The sequence below is a fragment of the Nerophis ophidion genome, linkage group LG01, assembly GCF_033978795.1.
Source record: "Nerophis ophidion isolate RoL-2023_Sa linkage group LG01, RoL_Noph_v1.0, whole genome shotgun sequence".
NCBI lineage: Eukaryota > Metazoa > Chordata > Actinopteri > Syngnathiformes > Syngnathidae > Nerophis > Nerophis ophidion.
In genome coordinates this window covers 74,894,948-74,917,533 of record NC_084611.1, presented here as the reverse complement: position 1 = coordinate 74,917,533, position 22,586 = coordinate 74,894,948, and the positions used below count along the sequence as shown (strand labels likewise).

Genomic DNA, 22,586 nt, shown 5'->3' with positions numbered 1-22,586 from the left:
TAAAACACTAGTAACACAAAAAGCAGATAAGGGATTTTCCAAAATTATGCTAGTAAATGTGTCTAATAACATCTGAATCACTCCCACTGCCCTCATCTTTTTTTTCCCTTCTAGTCCTTCACTCTAACTTTCCTCATCCACAAATCTTTCATCCTCGCTCAAATTAAAGGGGAAATCGTCGCTTTCTCGGTCCGAATCACTCTTGCTGCTGGTGGTCATGATTGTAAACAATGTGAGGAGCTCCACAACCCGTGATGTCACGCGCACATCGTCTGCTACTTCCGGTAAAGGCAAGGCTTTTTTATTAGCGATCAAAAGTTGCAAACTTTATCGTGGATGTTAGATACTAAATCCTTTCAGCAAAAATATGGCAATATTGCGAAATGATCAAGTATGACACATAGAATGGACCTGCTATTCTCGTTTAAATAAGAAAATCTCATTTCAGTAGGCCTTTAAAATACAGTATACAGTATAATACCATGAATTGATTAACGTGAACTCCGACTTAAACAAGTTGAAAAACATATTGGGGTGTTATCATTTAGTGGTCAATTGTACGGAATGTGTAATGTACTGTGCAATCTGTTAATAAAAGTCCCAACCAACAACAAAAAAGTAGCGTGGTAGGCCCAAGTATCCATTAACAACAAGGCAGAGGTTTCATTTAAAAACTATATTTGATATGTTTGGCGAGTGTGACGTTACATAACGTTTGAACAGTAACACTGTGTTTAAATATTTAAAGGCCTACTGAAATGAAATTTTCTTATTTAAACGGGGATAGCAGGTCCATTCTATGCGTCATACTTGATCATTTCGCGATATTGCCATATTTTTGATTTAGTAGAGAACATCGACGATAAAGTTTGCAACTTTTAGTCGTCAATAAAAAAACGATGTGGGCGTGACGTCACCGGTGTGAGGGCTCCTCACATCTGCACATTGATTACAATCATAGCCACCAGCAGCGCGAGCGATTCTGACCGAGAAAGCGACAATTTCCCCATTAATTGGAGCGAGGATGAAAGATTTGTGGATGAGGATAGTGAGAGTGAAGGACTAGAAGAAAAAAACTAAATAAATAAAAAGACTAGGGCAGTGGGAGCGATTCAGATGTTATTAGATACATTTACTAGGATACTTCTGGAAAATCCCTTATTGTGTTACTAGTGTTTTAGTGAGATTATAAAGTCATACCTGAAAGTCGGAGGGGTGTGGTGACCACCAGTGTCTCTGAGTGAAGCCATGGAGGAGCCAAGGTAGTCGCAGCTGCCTCTTTGACAGCTCCAGGAAGAACGATACAAGCTCTGCTCATGTTTACGGTAAGAGCCGACCTATTACCACCATTTTCTCACCGAAACCTGCCGGTTGACATGTGGTAGAGAAACATGTTTGCTTGACCGCTCTTTGTTTGTGTTGCTACAGCCGGCCGAAATACACCGCTTTCCACCAAATGCATTCTTCTTTGTACAAAGTTTGTAGTCTCCATTATTAATTGAACAGATTGCAAAAGATTCAGCAACACAAATGTCCAGAATACTGTGTAATTATGCGATTAAATCGGACGACTTTTAGCCGTGAGTGGTGCTGGGATAAAATGTCCGCTACAACCAATAACGTCACAAGCACGCCTCAACATAAGTATCATCATTCCGCGACGTTTTCAACAGAACACTTCGAGGGAAATTTAAAATTGCAATTTATTAAACTAAACCGGCCGTATTGGCAGGTGTTGCAATGTTAATATTTCATCATTGATGTATAAACTATCAGACTGCGTGGTCGGTAGTAGTGGGTTTCAGTAGGCCTTTAAGTGTTTTTTGGCGTACCACGAGATGGAGCCCACATGTGGTGACCATTAAAGTGCGATGGACTATTTGTGACATTGCAATGTCTGTGTTTGTCCACAGCGTTGGTGATGGTCAACAACGTTACAGCCGAGTGCGGCGAGCAGGTTGCACTGAGCTGCAACGTGTCACGGAAGGACGGGCTGTCAGTCAAGCATATGGAGTGGTCCCAAAACCGCAAGCTTTTGTGTCGACTGGACAGCAAGGGGAATTTGAGCCACCATCGAAGCATACGAAGCGACTTCCGCTGCGAGTACGATGAAGGCCAGCTGAAGCTCATCTTTGCAAAAGTGCAGCCGCAGGATAGCGGCGTCACAAACCGCTACATGTGCAAACTGCACTCCAACATGGGGATTTCACACGGCTACAGCTGGATAGAGCTGCAAGGTCAGTCCACCACCGGCCTTAAACATGTATAAGTACTTATTGTTACTATACAGTGGGGGAAGAAGACAGCACAGAGGCAGTAACGTTGTTAGCTTTTGGGCTATATATATTTTTTACATATATATATATATATATATATATATATATATATATATATACATATACACATGTATAATGTATATATATGTCATACTTGCCAACCTTGAGACTTCTGAATTCGGGAGGTGGGGGCGTGGCGGGTATGTTGTTGGGGGCGTGGTTAAGAGGGATGGAGTATATTACCTTCACCAAGTCAAGTATTTCATTATATATATATATATATATATATATATATATATATATATATATATATATGTGTGTATATATATATAAGAAATACTTGACTTTCAGTGAATTCTATATATATATATATATATATACATATATATAAATATATATAAATATATATATATATATTTTATTATTTATATATATGCTGTATCTATATCTATACATATATATATATATATATTTATTGTGGGTTCTTCCGAGGATGTTGTAGTCGTAATGATTTGTGCAGTCCTTTGAGACATTTGTGATTTGGGGCTATATAAATAAACATTGATTGATTGATTGATGTATATATATATATATATATATATATATATATATATATATATATATATATATATATATATATATAAAACATACTTGAATTTCAGTGTTCATTTATTTACAGATTTACACACACATAACACTCATCTACTCATTGTTGAGTTAAGGGTGGAATTGTCCATCCTTGTTTTTCTAACCATATGCATGTACAGTAGATGGCATTATTTTCCTGTTTAAGAGTGTCAAACATTACCATGAAGTGATTAACGTGGACTCCGACTTAAACAGGTTAAATAAATAAATAAACAGGTTGTACTTGTATAGCGCTTTTCTACCTTCAAGGTACTCAAAGCGCTTTGACACTACTTCCACATTTACCCATTCACACACACACATTCACACACTGACGGAGGGAGCTGCCATGCAAGGCGCTAACCAGCACCCATCAGGGGCAAGGGTGAAGTGTCTTGCTCAGAACACGACGGATGTGACGAGGTTGGTACTAGGTGGGGATTGAACCAGGGACCCTCGGGTTGCGCACAGCCACTCTTCCACTGCGCCACGCCGTCCCTTTAAGGTTGAAAAACGTATTGAGGGCGTTACCATTTAGTGGTCAATTGTACGGAATATGTACTGTACTGTGCAATCTATTAATAAAAGTTCCAATCAATCAATCAATCAATCAATGCTATTTACGGCAGACAAACTGCTTTACGGTAGACGAAAACGGACTGTTGTTGTTGTGTGTTGTTGCCGCGCTGGGAGGATTTTAATGAAACTGCCTAACAATAAACCCACATAAGAAACCTAGAATTTAACCTCGATCATTTTACAGTTATAACATCATTGCTGTGGGAAAGCGGACGTGAAAACAGGCTCCGGTCCGCATGGAGCTGGAAGGGGCGTGGCCTCCAGCTCCGCCTGAATTTCAGGAGATTTTCAGGAGAAAATTTTTCCCGGGAGGCTTTTGGGAGAGGCGCTGAATTTCGGGAGTCTCCCGGAAAATCCGGGAGGGTTGGCAAGTATGATATATGTGTGTGTGTATATATATATATATACACATAGTATATATATATATATATATATATATATATATATACGCTATATTGCCAAAAGTATTTGTCCACCTGCTTTTACTCACATATGAACTTGAAGTGCCAAAACATTTTGGACAAAGGAGTGGGCCCCTTCCTCTTCCAACATAACTGTGCACCAATGCACAAAGCAAGGTCCATAAAGACATGGATGACAGAGTCTGGTGTGGACGAACTTGACCGGCCTGCACAGAGTCCTGACCTGAACCTAATATAACACTTTTGGGATGAATTAATAATAATAATAATAATGATGGATTAGATTAATATCGCGCTTTTCTATTGTTAGATACTCAAAGCGCTCACAGAGAAGTGGGAACCCATCATTCATTCACACCTGGTGGTGGTAAGCTACATCTGTAGCCACAGCTGCCCTGTGGTAGACTGACGGAAGCGTGGCTGCCAGTTTGCGCATACTGCCCCTCCGACCACCACCAATCATTCATTCATCATTCATTCACCAGTGTGAGTGGCACCGGGGTCAAGGGTGAAGTGTCCTGCCCAAGGACACAACGGCAGCGATTTGGATGTCAATAGGTGGGAAGCGAAACCTGCAACCCTCAGGTTTCTGGCACGGCCGCTCTACCCATTACGCCATCAGTGTGTGACATCACCAATGTGCTTTTGGAAGAATGGTCGAAAATTCCTATAAACACACTCTGCAACCTTGTGGACAGCCTTCCCAGAAGAGTTGAAGCTGTAATAGCTGCAAAAGGTGGACCGACATCATATTGAACCCTATGGGTTAGGAATGGGATGGCACTTCAAGTTTATGTGTGAGTCAAGGCAGGTGGCCAAATACTTTTGGCAATATAGTGTAGGTTGAAAAGGATTTGCAAATCATTGCATTCTGTTTTTATTTGAGATTTAAACATTGTGCCAACTTCACTGGTTTTGGGTTTTGTAAATAAATAGCTAAATAATATACTTTCATAGCAGCTGAAACATCAAATATTTTTCTGACCTAATAATTATTATGATTTATGTGTTTTTAAATATGTTTATTTTCTTCCATTTTAATTTTTTAAAATATTTTAGAAAAAAGAAATGCAATGTGGGTCACCAGTTGGTTTCACTTCTGTTTTTTTTTGTGATGTCACCATGTTCACTTCCTGTTAACGGAGCTTTGTCTCTTTCAATGTGACACTATAGGCTTATATTGATATCAAAAGACAGCACCGCTTTATGTTCAGTGTGAATACTGGGTCTAAGTTGTGCAGGCAGTAATGTGTTTATGCTACGCTGACCATATTCTGAAATCCCAAAAAGAGGACACATATGTGTGCCAAGGCCGGGACTAGGTGAAAATTTGCCAATGATACTTGAACTTGCTTTATAAATTATACATTTATCTAAATAAAGCATTTTTTCTCCTCTGTTGAAAGCAGTGTTGGTGCTAGGAATTTTCAAAATGGGCCTCATGGACCCCATCAAAAAATAAAAATGGTGTCCCACTTTTTTCTAAGCGTTTTGAGAACAAATGATAAACGTATGCATTGTCCTGTTATATCTCACATTCTATATTGTGTTTTGGAAAAAGGTAGTCATAAACATTACTTAATTCATTAAAATAAATAATATAAAAAGAAGACAAATTCGTATACATATGTAAATGTATTCAGTTATAAACATTCATTCTCTTTCTTCTTTCCTTCATGGATCTAAACTTTACCGCTGCTGGTAGTTTTTTCTATGTTTTTATTTAATAAGTTGTTGGTGAATTTATTTCAGAATAAATGTGTAAAAAGTGAATTGCTTGGGTTATGAAATGATGAGAATGGTATGGGCATAAATAAATTTTATATTTAATGCTTAAATTTCTGGAGTCTACATCAACTTCAGAGCTATTCCTCATTTCAAAATGTTTTAGTTTTTTTAATTATTTTTTTTGTTTGTTTTCCGCCCTTTTTTGTCAAAAAATGTTTTTTTTTTGTGGCAAACACAAACAATATGCAAAATCTGCCATCAAAAATATTTTTCAAAGTGGAATATTTCATGTGACGTAAACAGTAGCATCCCGGAAGAGTCAGTGTTGCAAGGGGTTTTGGGTATTTTTTCTTTTGTGTTTATGTTGTGTTAAAGTGCGGATGTTCTTCCGAAATGTGTTTGTCATTCTTGTTTGGTGTGGGTTCACATTGAGGCGCATATTTGTGACAGTGTTAAAAGTTGTTTATACGGCCACCTTCAGTGTGACCTGTATAGCTGTTGACTAAGTATGTCTTGATTAACCTTCAATCCCCCACCTCTCTCTCTGAATGTTGTTGCGTCCACACACCTTTTCTATTTGTTGTGTTTCAACCCCTCTTAACCCTGTATGTACATTGAATATATACGCAACCTTGACACAAAACGCCGGACATTTAAGGCATTCAAGAAACCCCCCCTGGACACCCCGGACAGTCCCGCAAAACAGGACATGTCCAGGGAAAAGAGGACGTATGGTCTGTCTAGTTTATGCAAGTTTAGATTAGGATATGACGGTACTTAATGGGATAATATGTCAAAGTCCCTCCAGACACAGCTGCAGAAAAAATTCAAGGAGTATTAAATTTTTTTACAGGAGCCCCTTCCAAAAATGTATTCCTGAAGCGTGACCGCAGACTTTTGCGAAAGCTGCACTGCTAGCACTTTGTTTGTCCACAACTGATTACTACTAACACTCATATTGTGGTTATTGTAACAACGCCCATCCATCCATCCATTTTCTACCGCTTATTCCCTTTCGGGGTCGCGGGGGGCGCTGGCGCCTATCTCAGCTACAATCGGGCGGAAGGCGGGGTACACCCTGGACAAGTCGCCACCTCATCGCAGGGCATTGTAACAATGTGTCTTGAAATTATTCAAGCCTTTATTGTATCCAAAAAATTACAGAGTTGGCAATAATGGCAATTTATGGTAATATTGAGATGGTAAAGGACTGTTATTTATCTCTTGTTGATGTGCTAAAACGTTGTTTTGTCTACAAGCTACATACAATATTGGCTGCTCTTTGTTAAATATTAATGAAGTGTTGGATTTATTCATTCAATCAATGTATTCTTGCCAGCCAAAAAAGTGATTCAAAGTAATATTTTGATATTGACACATCTGGACTGTGCATACATTACTAGACTAGCCTGAGGAGATGCACAGATGAGATGTGTCAAGATCAAAATATTACTTTGAATCACTTTGACGTGCATAAGGGAAGGTTTCGGCTTTTTGAAGGGTACTTTAAAATGTAAATGTTATTGTCATAGTAAATGTTACTCTCTTAGGGTAATCTAATAATTTATGCATAGATGAGATGTGTCAATATCAACGTATTACCAGGGCTGTACACTTAGCTTTTTCACTTGTAGGACAGGTGCTACTAAATGAAAAAAAATTGTACCACAGAAATATTTTGCAATACCATCCTAGGCGACCCATCACTCTTACCGTCCTGTCCACCCTCTATACTGAATGTCTGTTCTTAGATCGGTCACACTACAAACCCCAAAACTGTCAATACGTGGACTATGGGGTTTATTTTTTCGGAAGGTAAAGGAAAGTTGGCGCGGGCAAGACGTTAATGTAAGTACATAATTATTAATAACACTAACAAACTTCAAAAAAAGAAGCAAACAAAAGGCGCGCACAATGACGGAGAACAAACTTGACTAATGAAAACAAAAGACCAGCACAAAGGCAGAACTATGGACAGAAAAAACACTAACTGTGGCATTAATAAACAAAACTTACGTGGCATGACAAGAAGCAAAACTATGGATCGGCATGAGTGATAGAGGTAGCATGGCATGAAGTGAGTAAAGGTAAAGTCGCCAGGCTGACTACCTGGCAACTACAGGTTTAAATAATGCTGTGGTGATTAGTGACAGGTGTGCGAGTGCAAAACGTGAGACAGGGTGCGTGACATGAGGACAGGTGAAAACTAATGGGTAGTCATGGAAACAAAACAAACAAGGAAGTGCAAAAACAGCAACTAAGTGTCCAAAAAACAAACAGCACATGGCCCAACAAAAACATGATCAACAGACATGACAAAAACCAGTGAAGTTGGCACGTTGTGTAATCGTAAATAAAAACAGAATACAATGATTTGTAAATCCTTTTCAACTTGTATTCAATTGAATAGACTGCAAAGACAATATACTTAACGTTCGAACTGGAAAACTGTTATTTTTTGGCAACTATTAGCTCATTTAGAATTTGATGCCTGCAACATGTTTTAAAAAAAGCTGGCACAAGTGGCAAAAAAGACTGACAAAGTTGAGTAATGCTCATCAAACACTTAAGTGGAACATCCCACAGGTGAACAGGCTAATTTGGAACAGGTGGTTGCCATGATTGGGTGTAAAAAAAGCAGCTTCCATGAAACGTTTAGTCATTCACAAACAAAGATTGGGCGAGGGTCACTGCTTTGTGAACAAATATGTGAGCAAATTGTCAAACAGTTTAAGAACAATATTTCTTAACGAGCTAATGCAAGGCATTTAGGGATTTCACCATCTACGGTCTATAATATCATCAAAAGCTTCAGAGAATCTGGTGAAATCACTGCACTTAAGTGATGATATTACAGACCTTCGATCCCTGCATCAAAAAGCAACATCAGTGTGTAAAGCAGGCCTGGGCAATTATTTTTACCCAGGGGCCACATTTACAGATAAACATGTGTCTGGGGCCCGTATATCTATTTTTAGGTACACTAATACAAAATATCACAATAATCTCTGATTTAATACTAAAGATATTATGACAGACCGCCTTAAAAAACGTAATGGAATTTTACATTTTCCTATAAAGGATAAAACACTAAATAGTGACAAAATATGAACGTCACACCCCCTTTTGATCAACGTCACACCCCCTTTTGATCAACATATTTTCTTTTTTTACGAATTACACAACATGCTAACTTCACAGATTTTTTTTTTTTTTTTTAAAAACAATCTTGTTTTACTTTTTAAGTGCAATGACAACAAAGTTCCGTTCAAATTGGCAACATCGCAAAATCCATGAGGGACTGATAAGTGAGACATGAATACATTGGAAGGTAAATTTTTATTTAAATACTTATTTATTGTCATGGGTTGAACATGACAGATGTACTGAAGAACACCAAACAACTATTTTAGACAACAATTGCTAAGGGTGTAACAATAAACTGTAATAATTATTATTATTACATGCGCGGTAAAACTCCCAAAGGTGAGTATCACCGTTTTAAATTAAAATACCATATCATACCAAACCAACTTTATGTATAAAGCCCTTTAAAAACAAATGATCAAACAAGCATTATTAATAAGTACTCACTGACTGACTGGCGCCAGCTCGCTAGCCTGAATGCTGACATGTAAACAAGAGGAATTAAAATGTTTCCCCCTTAAAAAAAAAAACATACCCCGCTATAACCTTATATTAACACATTTTTGTCCGAGCAACAAAGCCGACAAGTTGTGCTCTCTTAAAACAGAGTGATTGTTTTATTCTCAGAGGAATACTCTTTTTAGCTGGTAATGCAATGCAATTATTGTTCAATTATCGATCTAACCATCCATGCATCATGGTTACTAGGAAACTGAAAATATATTCCTATCAACCTGTCCTTAAAGACACAATATGTACTGTATATACGTTAGTGACAAGTAATCTGATGGTGGGCATTTGCAAGTTATAAACTGACATCTATAATGGCTGATCAGCTGAGCCATTAGGATGTTAGTCATCAGCTTTGCACATGCTGTTAAATGAACTGATTTGTTTGCGGTGGTAAGTGCAAGAGGCGGCCAATGCAGGGATATTTGCTCATGGGTTAAATGGCTACAAATAAACATCCAGCTCAAAAACGAACAATTTTTAAAAAAATAGGGTAATAAATCACAAGCAAATATAACTATCGTGGTTCTACCTCTTTTTGTGGCCAGGATCACCGTTGATGGAGCCTATCCCAGCTGACTGTAAGTGAGAGGGGATTTCTCTTACAATACACCCCGATAACTTCTGATAGAACCAAGGTCATTTGCATATATTGAAATGGTGCATTTTTGTTGTATACCATACCATACCAGCTTTATTTATAAAGCCCTTTAAAAACAACTACAGTTGAAGAACAAAGGGCTGTACACCACAAAGAAATAAAGGCAAAGGATGGACTAAAAAATAATATTTGAAACTGAAGTAAAATACATATTGAAAAAGCAAATACAAATTACCCTAAGAACAATTTGACTATGGACGTGACTCTCGCTACTATATTGGATCCACTGTAGACTGGACTCTCACAATATCATGTTAGACCCGCTCGACATCCATTGCTTTCTGTCACCGACGTCCCACTGGGGTGAGTTTTTCCTTGCCCTTATATGGGCTCTGTACCGCGGATGTCGTTGTGGCTTGTGCAGCCCTTTGAGACACTTGTGATTTAGGGCTATATAAATAAACATTGATTGATTGATTGATTGATGGTTAGATAAAAAGCAGTTAACAAGTTCAAAAACCTGTTAAAAAAAGTTAATACTTATATTTTAAAAAGTTTAAAATAGCACCAAAAAGGCTGATCCTATGAAGAGAACAACTAGTACATGGGCAAACAACGCTGGTGGTGTATACCCGCAATGTTGTCAAAAAAAAAAAGCATTGATTGGTGTTGTTTTTGGAGCAACTGTGATTAAACCAAATTCAAAAGTGTGAATCATTCCATTTTTATTTTTTTTTTCATTTTTTATCGTTTTACAGCACTAACAAAAAACACTAATTACAGCTGAAACTTGCATTTTCAAAAATGGCATGTGAATGCAAAAGTTGAACAAGCACGTTTCAAGTACCAAGTTATATGACTGAGGCGTACGTCTGCAAAATGAGGAAAAAAAAAAGTTGGCATGCTTACGTTAAAATGGGAATGTAGCATAATAGTGTGCTATATACATATATATATATATATATATATATGTATATATATGTATATATATATATATATATATATATATATATATATATATATATATATGTGTGTGTGTATATAAATATATGCATGTATGTATACATATATACATATATATACATACACACATATATATATATATATATACACACATACATATATATATACATACATATACACACATACATATATATATATATCCCTATATAGGTATACATACATCTAAAGATATGCATACATATACACACATATATATACATATATTACACATAAATATACATATACATATATATGTGTATATATATATATATATATATATATATATATATATATATATATACACACACACATACACATATATACATATATATATACACACATATATATATATATATATACACACACACATATATATATATATATATATATATATATATATATATATATATATATATATATATATATATATATACACATATATATATATATATATATATATATATATATATATATGTATATATATACATACATACATACATAACTACTAATTGACTGAAAGGGCACGCACTTTGCAGATGATGTCACATTATCGGTGGGAAAATGCATTTTTAGACAATATAATTTGCCTGAGCGGGCTTTCTGCAGGCTGGATTTTAGACGCTGACGGGCTGGATTTGGCCCATCAGCGGATAGTTTGGTGACTCCTGCTTTAAACAAACAATTAATTTGGAATAAGTAACAGGTAAATTAATTCCCACATTTTTTAAATTAATGAAAAAGTATGTAAAACGAAGCGTAAGTGCCCAATAGTAAAGAGGTTGGTCGGATCTCTCGGTGCGGTGGCTCGCTGTAGTCAGTTAACTGATCGTTTACTAATCCATTCTATAATCGCCCATGTCCGACTTGCCATGTAGCTAAAAATCGATCATTTTCCCCAATTGTATTAATTACACTTTAGTAACAAAACCATTGCAGCACAAACGTAGCACAACCAATTGGTACTGGTTTGGGAAAGGTTTTTGACAATGCGTGTGGGCGGGGTCTGGTTAAGAATATTCAAACGTTAAATTAGAAAAAAAATTCAGCACAAACGAAAGGAACACTTTTGTGGTGATTAGGAAATAATTGGGGGAAGTCCAGGTACTATTAGTAACACATTAATTACACATCAATAACAATACAAAATTGCAGCACAAACCGGCACAAATGTAGCACCAACGAATGAAACAGGTTTGCAGTAATTTGGACATAATTGAGAGAGTCTAATTACTATTAGTAACACGTTAATTACACGTTAGTAACAATACAACATTGCAGCACAAACCAGTACAAATGTAGCACCAACGAATGAAACAAGTTTGTCGTAATTTGGACATAATTGGGGTAGTCTAGTTACTAATATTAACACGTTAATTACACATTAATAACAAAGCATTGCAGCACAAACCAGCAAAATTGAAGCACCAACGAATGAAAAAAGTTTTTAGTAATTTGGACATAATTGGGGGTGTCTAGTTACTAATATTAACACGTTAATTACACGTTAATAACAAAGCATTGCAGCACAAATGTAGCACCAATGAATGAAACAAGTTTGTAGTAATTTGAACATAATTCAGGGTGTCTAGTTACTATTAGTAACACATTAATAACAATACAAAATTGCAGCACAAACCAGCACAATTGGAGCACCAACGAATGGAACAAGTTTGGTACCACATCTGCGGTCCCCTCCAAGGTTTCTCATTGTCATCCCATTGGGTTGAGTTTTTTCTTGCCTTGATGTGGGATCTGGGCTGAGGATGTCTTTGTGGATTGTGCAGCCCTTTGAGACATTTCTGATTTAGGGCTATATTAGTAAACTTTGATTGATTGATTGATTGATTGACTTTGATGAATACTTTTAAATATTTATGAAAAGTACAGAAAAAATAAAAGTAACTTTTATTAATTTATGATCATGGTTTATGTTAGGCCAGCAGACGGCATAAGACTGGTCTATGCATTGTTTTGCATCTTTACTAGGGGTTTGGGAAAAAAAACAATTCAAATACGAATCGAATCGAATACGTTGTACAATTTAGAATCGATTCTCATTTTTAAAAAAATATTTTTTTTTATTTAAATTTTTTTTATCAGTCCAACAAACCACTACACAGCAATACCATAACAATGCAATCCAATTCCAAAACCAAACCTGACCCAGCAACACTCAGAACTGCAATAAACAGAGAAATTGAGGAGACACAAACACGACACAGAACAAACCAAAAGTAGTGAAACAAAGATGAATATTATCAACAACAGTATCAACATTTGTTATAATTTCAGCATAGCAGTGATTAAAAATCCCTCATTGACATTATCATTAGACATTTATAAAAATAATAAAAAAGAACAATAGTGTCACAGTGGCTTACACTTGCATCGCATCTCATAAGCTTGACAACACACTGTGTCCAATGTTTTCACAAAGATAAAATAAGTCATATTTTTGATTCGTTTAATAGTTAAAACAAATTTACATTATTGCAATCAGTTGATAAAACATTGTCCTTTACAATTATAAAAGCTTTTTTTTTTTTTTTTTTAATCTACTACTCTGCTAGCATGTCAGCAGACTGGGGTAGATCCTGCTGAAATCCTATGTATTGAATGAATACAGAATCGTTTTGATTCGGAAAAATATCGTTTTTGAATCGAAAAAATCGATATATTATCGAATCGTGACCCGAAGAATTGATATTGAATCGAATCGTGGGACACCCAAAGATTCACAGCCCTAATCTTTACATTATATTTTTTTTACAACAAACTTTATGAGTGTGGTGGATTCCAACCTGATGATGTTCTCCCCAGAGTGCTGCGGGGCGGTCAAAGGTGTTCTGTCCAAGGACGGCCCGGTATGCACATTCAGCGACGTCTACCCGGATGCGGATGTGTTCTGGTCTTCCCACAATGAGCCTCCAACGCCCGGGAAGCAGAAAATGTTCAAAAGTACGGAGGAAGGCGGCTGGTTGAGCATCCGCAGTCAGCTGGAATGGACTCCGAACGGGGCCTTCAACTGTTCCCTGAGGAGCATCACATCTGGAAAAGACATTGCATGCAATTTGTCAGAGAATACCAACTTCCTAGACGGGTATGAACGTAGATCGCAAGGTCGAGTCGGCAATGGAGCGGGATGCCTTGAACCTTTATGGACAGTTGTGCTTGTTTCAACCATACTGCATACTAGAAATTATGGATTTTCCTAAATAATTCTATTTGTGGGAGGACATTCGAGCAAAGCTATTTGCTTTGTTGCAATGAGGTACTGGGATGTTGGCGATAAAGAGCCAAGGAGCCTTGCTTGCAGTCAAATGAAATGAATCAACGTTCATGCTCCAGAGCTTTCTAATTGTGCTTCTACTTCCTGCCGGAGCTCAGCCATGGAAATAACGGACTGTGGAGGAGCGATAACAAGGCAGCAGATCCTCAGCATGCCCTGGGAGGACACCTTTCATTTTCTCCTCAAAGATATTGGAGCTTGGCATAGTTTTGTTTCCACAACAATAATCCTTCAAGTGACATGAGGAGTATCTTCTCTATCTTCTAACAAGAAGTTGACAATATATATTAGGTAATATTGAAATGTTTTTTTGTCACTTGAGTTTTTTTTTCACCATTTGAGTGAAATATCAAAAGACTGGCAACAAAAATATGCCAGTCGTTTGTAGAAATATGCTGCCCTCCAGTGCAATACTTGGGTACTGCAGCCATGCAAAATATAGGACTCCAATTCTCCCGTCCAAAGGCAAAACCTAGTAACTCACTTCTAGCTGATTTTGAGAAAACAAAGGAAAGCCAATCTATCTTGATGCTGTCTTACAAAGATCTACAAAGTCATCAAACGTATAGATGTTTTCTTGCGCTTTCATTTTCTTGCCGATTGAGCCATGGATTGAATCTGCTCTCATGAACGTGTGCCCTTTCTCCAGATATTTTATCACAATCTCGGGTGGGCCCCATTCTGCGTTTGCACATTGGGCAAGAGCCGTGTACAGCATCCAGTTTTTATTTGGACCTCCACAGTTATCTGCCCAAAAGAGTATGCAAGGGGAAGAATCAAGAACAATACATGTAATGAAGGTGCTTGCAACGTCCTGGACCAATCTTCCAAATATCCCCTCGTGCCATAATATCACATAATCAGGTTGACCGTCGGCCCCCATCCGTGCAAATGTCTCATTAAAGACAATAAGGCGACTGACAAAGAAGCTCCGATTGGTCCCTTGAGATACTAGGTTTTTCTGTTGTATCCACGCAGTTATGTGGTAGTTGCTAGGTCCTGCCATGCGCGTAACAGCTTACTTACGGAACAAATTACAATATCGCATACACTAATGTAAAGCATATCACCTAGGAACTCCAAAATTATTATCAGCTCAGTTTTGACCAAAATTGAGTTACTGGGTTTTGCCTTTGGACGGGAGAATTGGAGCAAGCTGATTTCCATGATGTTAAAAGCTAGAGCGAATTGATTCTGTAGTACTTGCAGTGGGAAGGTAAACAGTCTGGCAGTCTAAAAATACCAAAAATATTATTGATAAAATTAGTTTTTTGGGAGTAGACAGAAGTCCTAATCATATCCTATTTCAGGCCGGGGCAATTATTTTGACTCGGGGGGCCACATTTAGAGAAAAAAAATGTGTCTGGGGGCCGGTATATCTATTTTTAAGAACACTAATACAAGACCTCACAATAACGTCTGATTGAATGCTAAAAACGTTATGACAGACCGCCTTAAAAAACGTAATGGAATTTTACATTTTTCTATGAAGGATAAAACACTGAATAATGACAAAATATGAACGGCACAACCCCTCTTCGATCGAGACATTTTACAATCAAGTGAAACGCAACAAACAGTACAATATGAACATGAAGGATACAAAATAAACCCACCTACAATCTGATATATCACTAAGCTTTAGAACTTTGTTGTGAAAGTCTCCTGTTACTGTGGAAACGCTTCCCGCCCACACTGCTTGGTGCCTCCTCTGAGCTGCTGTGACGTAGATTACCATAGTAACTAACTAGATTACGATAGTAACTAATTAGATTACCACAGTAACTGGTATAACATGCAAAAGCGCAGATTCCAACCATTGAAATACTTTGTATAGTTCAAGACTTTCGGTCATTAGCAAACATGACTGCACATCATAATGGCAGCTACACTTTCCATCTTAAAGATTTAAAAAGATTATTTGGGAATGTCCGGCGAGCCATATTGAAAAGCTTAACGGTCCGCATGTGGCCCCCGGGCCTTAATTTGCCCAGGTCGGTCCTATTCTCACTAAGCCACACCTTGTCATATGTCACATTGTCTATATGTTTGATTACCAAGGTGTGTCAATATGCAATAATTGATCATTGAGTATTTTTTTGCTCTCAAAACTATTAAAAATCTTGCAAAGTTGTCTTATTCTGTGTCTGACAAACTAGTGGTCGTGATCCCAAAATGCGGAGGGACGGCAGGAAGTAACGTGCAGGTAGGAAGGGTCTGCTTTCCTTAAAGCAGCACTAAGTAACTTTTCAACTTGCATTAAGTATTTTCTTAAATTTTGGGATGATACATGGACTTTCTGAGGGTGGCATTAGGGACATGGAGGGTGGCAGGAACCCTACAAATGTGCTTTTTATGTCAAGTACGCTTTTGAAATGTTGAAATCACCCCCAAACTGCCAAACGGTTTCTTCTAAAAAGTATTTGAATGTACTTTAATATGATGTATGTAATACTACCCACAGTATTGTAATCATTAACGCAAAGCAAAGATGTGTCAATATCAAAATATTACTTTGAATCAGTTTATGGCAATCACCATACGGTCATTTGCGGTTGATTTCAACTTTATAGACCAGTGGTTGTCAACTTTTTTTCAGTGATGAACCGCCTGTGAACATTTTTTTAACTCAAGTACCCTCTAATATGAGCAAACATTTTTTTGGTTGAAAAAAAGAGATAAAGAAGTAAAATACAGCACTATGTCATCAGTTTCTTATTTATTACATTGTATAACAGTGCAAAATATTGCTCATTTGTAGTGGTCTTTTTTTTAACTATTTGGAAAAAAAGATAAAAAAATAACTAAAAACGTGTGGAAAAATAAACAAGGGATTCAATAATGAATAAAGATTTCTACACATAGAAGTAATCATCAACTTAAAGTGCCCTCTTTGGGGATTGTAATAGAGATTCATCTGGATTGATGTACTTAATTCTAAACATTTCTTCACAAAAAAAGAAATCTTTAACATCCATATTTATGGAACATGTCCACAAAAAATCTAGCTGTCAACAATGAATATTGCACTGTGTAATTTCTTTTCACAGTTTATGAACTTACATTCATATTTTTTTCAAGTATTATTCAATAAATATATTTATAAAGGATTTTTGAATTGTTGCTAATTTTAGAATATTTTTAAAAATCTCAGAAACCCCTTGGCATACCTTTAAGTATCTCCAGGGGTACACGTACCCCTATTTGAGAACCACTGGTCTAAATAACATGTGATGATGGTTCTTTGGTCAAAATTATCCATACATTACGTTTTTCAGACCGTTTTCAAGCGGCTTTCTGACCATATCTCCAGAATGCATTGTTTTGCTATCTTTTTTGTAGTTTGTGGCGCTCCCATAACGAATATACTGACAGATTAAGTTAGAACTACGGTACGCGTACCCCCATTTGAGAACCACTGTTATAGAGCACACTTAATGTGTAAGCAGTACAGTATCTATTTCATAATGATAAATGTAATACTCTTCACAGTATTGGAATCATTGATGTCCAGAAATGCTGTGTCAATGTGAAAAATATTATTTTTAATCACATTTTAGCGAACGCTGTACGGTCATTTAGGGTGGCTTTCAACCTTATAGATGGCATTTTGATGCGTAAACAGTACAGTATGTATTTGATTATGACATATGCAATGTTTCTCAGAGTTATCGCGTCACGCATGCGCAGAAAAACTGTGTCAATATCAAAATATTACTCGGAATCACTTTTTGGTAACCACTAATTAGTCGTTTTGGGTTTATTTCAGCGTTTCAAAGGATATTTCAACAATTTCAGTACAGTATGTATTTTATTTTGATGTAAGTAATACTCATAAGGGTATTGTAATGAATTATGCACAGATGCGATGTGTCAATGTCAAAATTTTACGTTGAATCCCTTTGAGAATACGTCTAATGAAAATGTTAATTTAATGAATACATCCAGACACTTTATTAATATTCAATTAGTGCATGAGCAAACAACAGTTAATGTTGGAAGTAACTTCTAAAGAAGAAAGAGGTTCAAGCACATCAACATCCACAGCAGACCTTTAAATTCTCATTACCATAGAAAAGTATGGAAGATGAAAAATTATTTTCAAACGTGTGTGTGTGTGTGTGTGTGTGTATTTCTACCCTTCTTGAGACATCAACAAGGAAAAGTACCTTCCATATGAGGACCGGTGAACAAGTTAGGACATAAGTCATGGTCCCAATACAGAAAACCTAATAGAGAATTTCTCATTTGCACCCCTGGTGGTGAAATCTATCAAAATTAGGGTGGTCTCAGTCGGTTTTAAAAGTGCTCCTCCTCTGGCCAACATAAGAATGTGTAAGGAATTGAAATGCACCCCCTTTGGCCAAAATGTATTTTAAAAATTTAATAAAAAAAACAATAAATATGCATATAGATACATACTGTAATAACTTTAAGTAAATAATGATTATTACAATTACAAAAAAAACAAACAAAAAAAAAACTAAAAGCAGTCTTTTTCTCACAATGTGTCAACTTTTTTCTTACAAAATTGGAAATTGTAATATTGCAATATTTTCCCATAAAATTATTACTTTTATCTGTAAAATTATTACTTTTTAAATGCGAAATGGTGACATTTGTCATATAAGATTTAGACTTTTATCACAATATTGCCAATTGTTTTGTTTTTTTTGTAAAATACTGAAAATTTTTTAGTGTTTGACTTTTGTCATAAGTTTGCCAAGTAAAATTCAGATTATTATTACATTACCAAAAGTTTGAAGTTTTCTTATAAAATTGTGACTTTTGTCCAGTGAAATTACAACTATTTTCATAAAACCAACAGTTTAAGCTTTTCTTGTAAAATATCGACTGTTATTGAGTGGAAATTCCAACTTTTCTCATAACATTGCACAAATGTTCAGTTTTTCTTGTCTAAATTTGACTGGCTTTGAGTAAAATTACGACTTGTTTTATAATACTGCCAAAATTCAGTTTTTCTTCCAAAATTGTGACCTTTTTCTTGTGAAATTCCAACAATTTTTTACAACAATTATGTTTGTATTTACATAGTATGAATATATTATAAAAGGTTATAAATAAAAATCTTCATATATCTGGAAAAGGTGGTCCTACGGAGGTGGGAATTTTTCAGGAGGTCTCAAGAAGGTAACAAATACAGGAACGTGTGTGTGTGTGTGTGTGTGTGTGTGTGTAATCAGCTCCGTGTGTGTTTTAAGTTTTCTGTCTGTTTTACTTTGGTTCTTGAATGCATTGCTTTTTTGGCTACAAACCTCAACCTAACCAAAACCCAAACCTGATCCTAACCGCAACCTTAACTAACTAAACTTCTGTCCTTTGTGTCTTGTATTGTGTTTACAGCTTCATTTCCGGTTAAGACATACTTCACTTCCATTGTCTTCACCCCTGTGGGCACGTCTTTAGGTAGACCCGACTTCACGTATTTCTGCGCACCCGCAACCTTAGGTATACTTGAATTTTAGGTACAACATCGGAATTAGTTTGAGGAGAATTTGTGCATGCAGGTAAATAAACGTAGAAGAGTGAGGAGGAACAGGACAATTAAGAATACAAAAAATGACAAGTTTAGAGGCTTTTTTTGACATAATTGTTACGTCCAGGTCGCATGGTGATACGCGGGTCGTATAAATCAGTCAACGTACCAACAAACGAAAAAAAGCATCCGAGCCGAAAGCATGGGGAGCTAAGACGAAACTTGGCACAGGAATCAAAAGCATGGGTGACAAACGTTATGTTGCACGAAGCAAACAAGACAGCCTGACAGAGTGCGGCGAAAGGCAGGAATACATAGCTCTCTGATTAGTGCCCGGGAGCAGGTGAGCGTCCTGAACACTAATCAGAGGCAGGTGAAAATAATCAGCAACCATGACAACCAAGAAACAAACACAGGGGTGCTGAAACAGAACAAAGGGAGTCTTAAACTACAAAAAAACATGATCAGGGCGAAAGATCATCACAATAATTACTTATTTTTGAAAGCACCAAAATGCACAAGGAAATGTTACCTAACTTAAGGAACCATGTTTATAAGAAATTGTCAAAAATCTGCAATTTACTTTCAGGTGAACGCGACTTTCAAACTGATTCGCTGACATTGATTAATATATACGTTATTATGTATTAGTTATCCGTTTACTAAATGTTCATTTTAATAGATGGCACATTAAAAAAAAAACAAGGGGATATTTGTTTTTTACGCTTTGCTTAAGAAATGTAAGTAAAATAGTGACAATGCTTTTTGTCTTTTTAATGTTCTCCTGAGGCCTTAAATGTGAATTAGTAAAGTGAAGTTTAGGTATTAATGACATAAAATAACATAATATTATGACATATAGTAATAAATAAAAAAAACCTAACAAGCAAAAACTGACAAAACAATGACTGGGTTAATTGAACATTTACAGTTTGATTATCCATCAAATATTTATACAAATGCCTTTGTTTTGCATATATGTTGTTTTTTTGTATTGTGAATTGTGAAATTTAGTAATGGGAACTTTCAAAACTTTGCTACAGCCCATTTGGAGGGAATTTTGCCTTTCGTTCACAATACCTATGTTAGACAAAACACTTACGTTTTTTTTTTATGTATTCTAACTCGTAAAATATGGCACATACGAGGTGGCTAATAAAACACAGCTAATGGTAGTACGCTATTCCGCCCATAAAGCCCTCTAAAAAACATCCCAAAACCGTCAAAAATACTCCATTCACATCTCGTGACCGCAATATTAACCAAGTATTAGCAATATTGTCCATCCATCTTCTTCCGCTTATCCGAGGTCGGGTCGCGGGGGCAACAGCCTAAGCAGGGAAATCCAGACTTCCCTCTCCCCAGCCACTTCGTCTAGCTCTTCCCGGGGGATCCCGAGGCGTTCCCAGGCCAGCCGGGAGACATAGTCTTCCCAACGTGTCCTGGGTCTTCCCCGTGGCCTCCTACCGGTTGGACGTGCCCTAAACACCTCCCTAGGGAGGCGTTCGGGTGGCATCCTGACCAGATGCCCGAACCACCTCATCTGGCTCCTCTCGATGTGAAGGAGCAGCGGCTTTACTTTGAGTTCCTCCCGGATGGCAGAGCTTCTCACCCTATCTCTAAGGGAGAGCCCCGCCACCCGGCGGAGGAAACTCATTTCGGCCGCTTGTACCCGTGATCTTATCCTTTAGGTCATGACCCAAAGCTCATGACCATAGGGGAGGATGGGAACGTAGATCGACCGGTAAATTGAGAGCTTTGCCTTCCGGCTCAGCTCCTTCTTCACCACAACGAATCGGTACAACGTCCGCATTACTGAAGACGCCGCACCGATCCGCCTGTCGATCTCACGATCCACTCTTCCCCCACTCGTGAACAAGACTCCTAGGTACTTGAACTCCTCCACTTGGGGCAGAGTCTCCTCCCCAACCCGGAGATGGCATTCCACCCTTTTCCGGGCGAGAACCATGGACTCGGACTTGGAGGTGCTGATTCTCATTCCGGTCGCTTCACACTCGGCTGCAAACCGATCCAGTGAGAGCTGAAGATCCTGGTCGGATGAAGCCATCAGGACCACATCATCTGCAAAAAGCAGAGACCAAATCCTGCGGTCACCAAACCGGAACCCCTCAACGCCTTGGCTGCGCCTAGAAATTCTGTCCATAAAAGTTATGAACAGAATCTGTGACAAAGGACAGCCTTGGCGGAGTCCAACCCTCACTGGAAATGTGTTCGACTTACTGCCGGCAATGCGGACCAAGCTCTGGCACTGATCGTACAGGGAACGGACCGCCACAATAAGACAGTCCGATACCCCATACTCTCTGAGCACTCCCCACAGGACTTCCCGAGGGACACGGTCGAATGCCTTCTCCAAGTCCACAAAGCACATGTAGACTGGTTGGGCAAACTCCCATGCACCCTCAAGAACCCTGCAGAGAGTATAGAGCTGGTCCACAGTTCCACGACCAGGACGAAAACCACACTGTTCCTCCTGAATCCGAGGTTCGACTATCCGGCGTAGCCTCCTCTCCAGTACACCAGAATAAACCTTACCGGGAAGGCTGAGGAGTGTGATCCCACGATAGTTGGAACACACCCTCCGGTCCCCCTTCTTAAAGAGAGGAACCACCACCCCGGTCTGCCAATCCAAAGGTACCGCCCCCGATGTCCACGCGATGCTGCAAAGTCTTGTCAACCAAGACAGCCCCACAGCATCCAGAGCCTTAAGGAACTCCGGGCGGATCTCGTCCACCCCCGGGGCCTTGCCACCGAGGAGCTTTTTAACTACCTCAGCGACCTCAGCCCCAGAAATAGGAGAGTCCACCACAGATACCCCAGGCACTGCTTCCTCATAGGAAGACGTGTTGGTGGGATTGAGGAGGTCTTTGAAGTATTCCTTCCACCT

At 37.8% G+C, this 22,586-nt stretch overlaps 1 protein-coding gene and 1 long non-coding RNA gene across 4 annotated transcripts in view; one reads left to right on the top strand and one right to left on the bottom strand.

Annotated features, from left to right (window-relative positions):
* The window catches only part of LOC133559472 (uncharacterized), a 79,613-nt gene extending 62,736 nt beyond the window's left edge, over positions 1-16,877 (top strand). For 2 of the 3 annotated variants that reach the window (XM_061911282.1, XM_061911272.1), the window contains 2 exons: positions 1,914-2,237; positions 13,713-16,877. In XM_061911282.1, the coding sequence (XP_061767266.1) occupies positions 1,914-2,237; positions 13,713-14,107 (719 nt within the window). In that variant the 3' untranslated portion in view covers positions 14,108-16,877. Of the gene's footprint in view, positions 1-1,913; positions 2,238-9,837; positions 10,536-13,712 lie in introns of those variants that run through there. The other variant, XM_061911290.1, reaches the window with a different exon arrangement.
* The window catches only part of LOC133559497 (uncharacterized), a 101,227-nt gene continuing 92,309 nt past the window's right edge, over positions 13,669-22,586 (bottom strand). The window contains exon 4 of the long non-coding RNA XR_009808186.1: positions 13,669-13,940. This is a non-coding gene — a long non-coding RNA (uncharacterized LOC133559497). The remainder of the gene's footprint in view (positions 13,941-22,586) is intronic.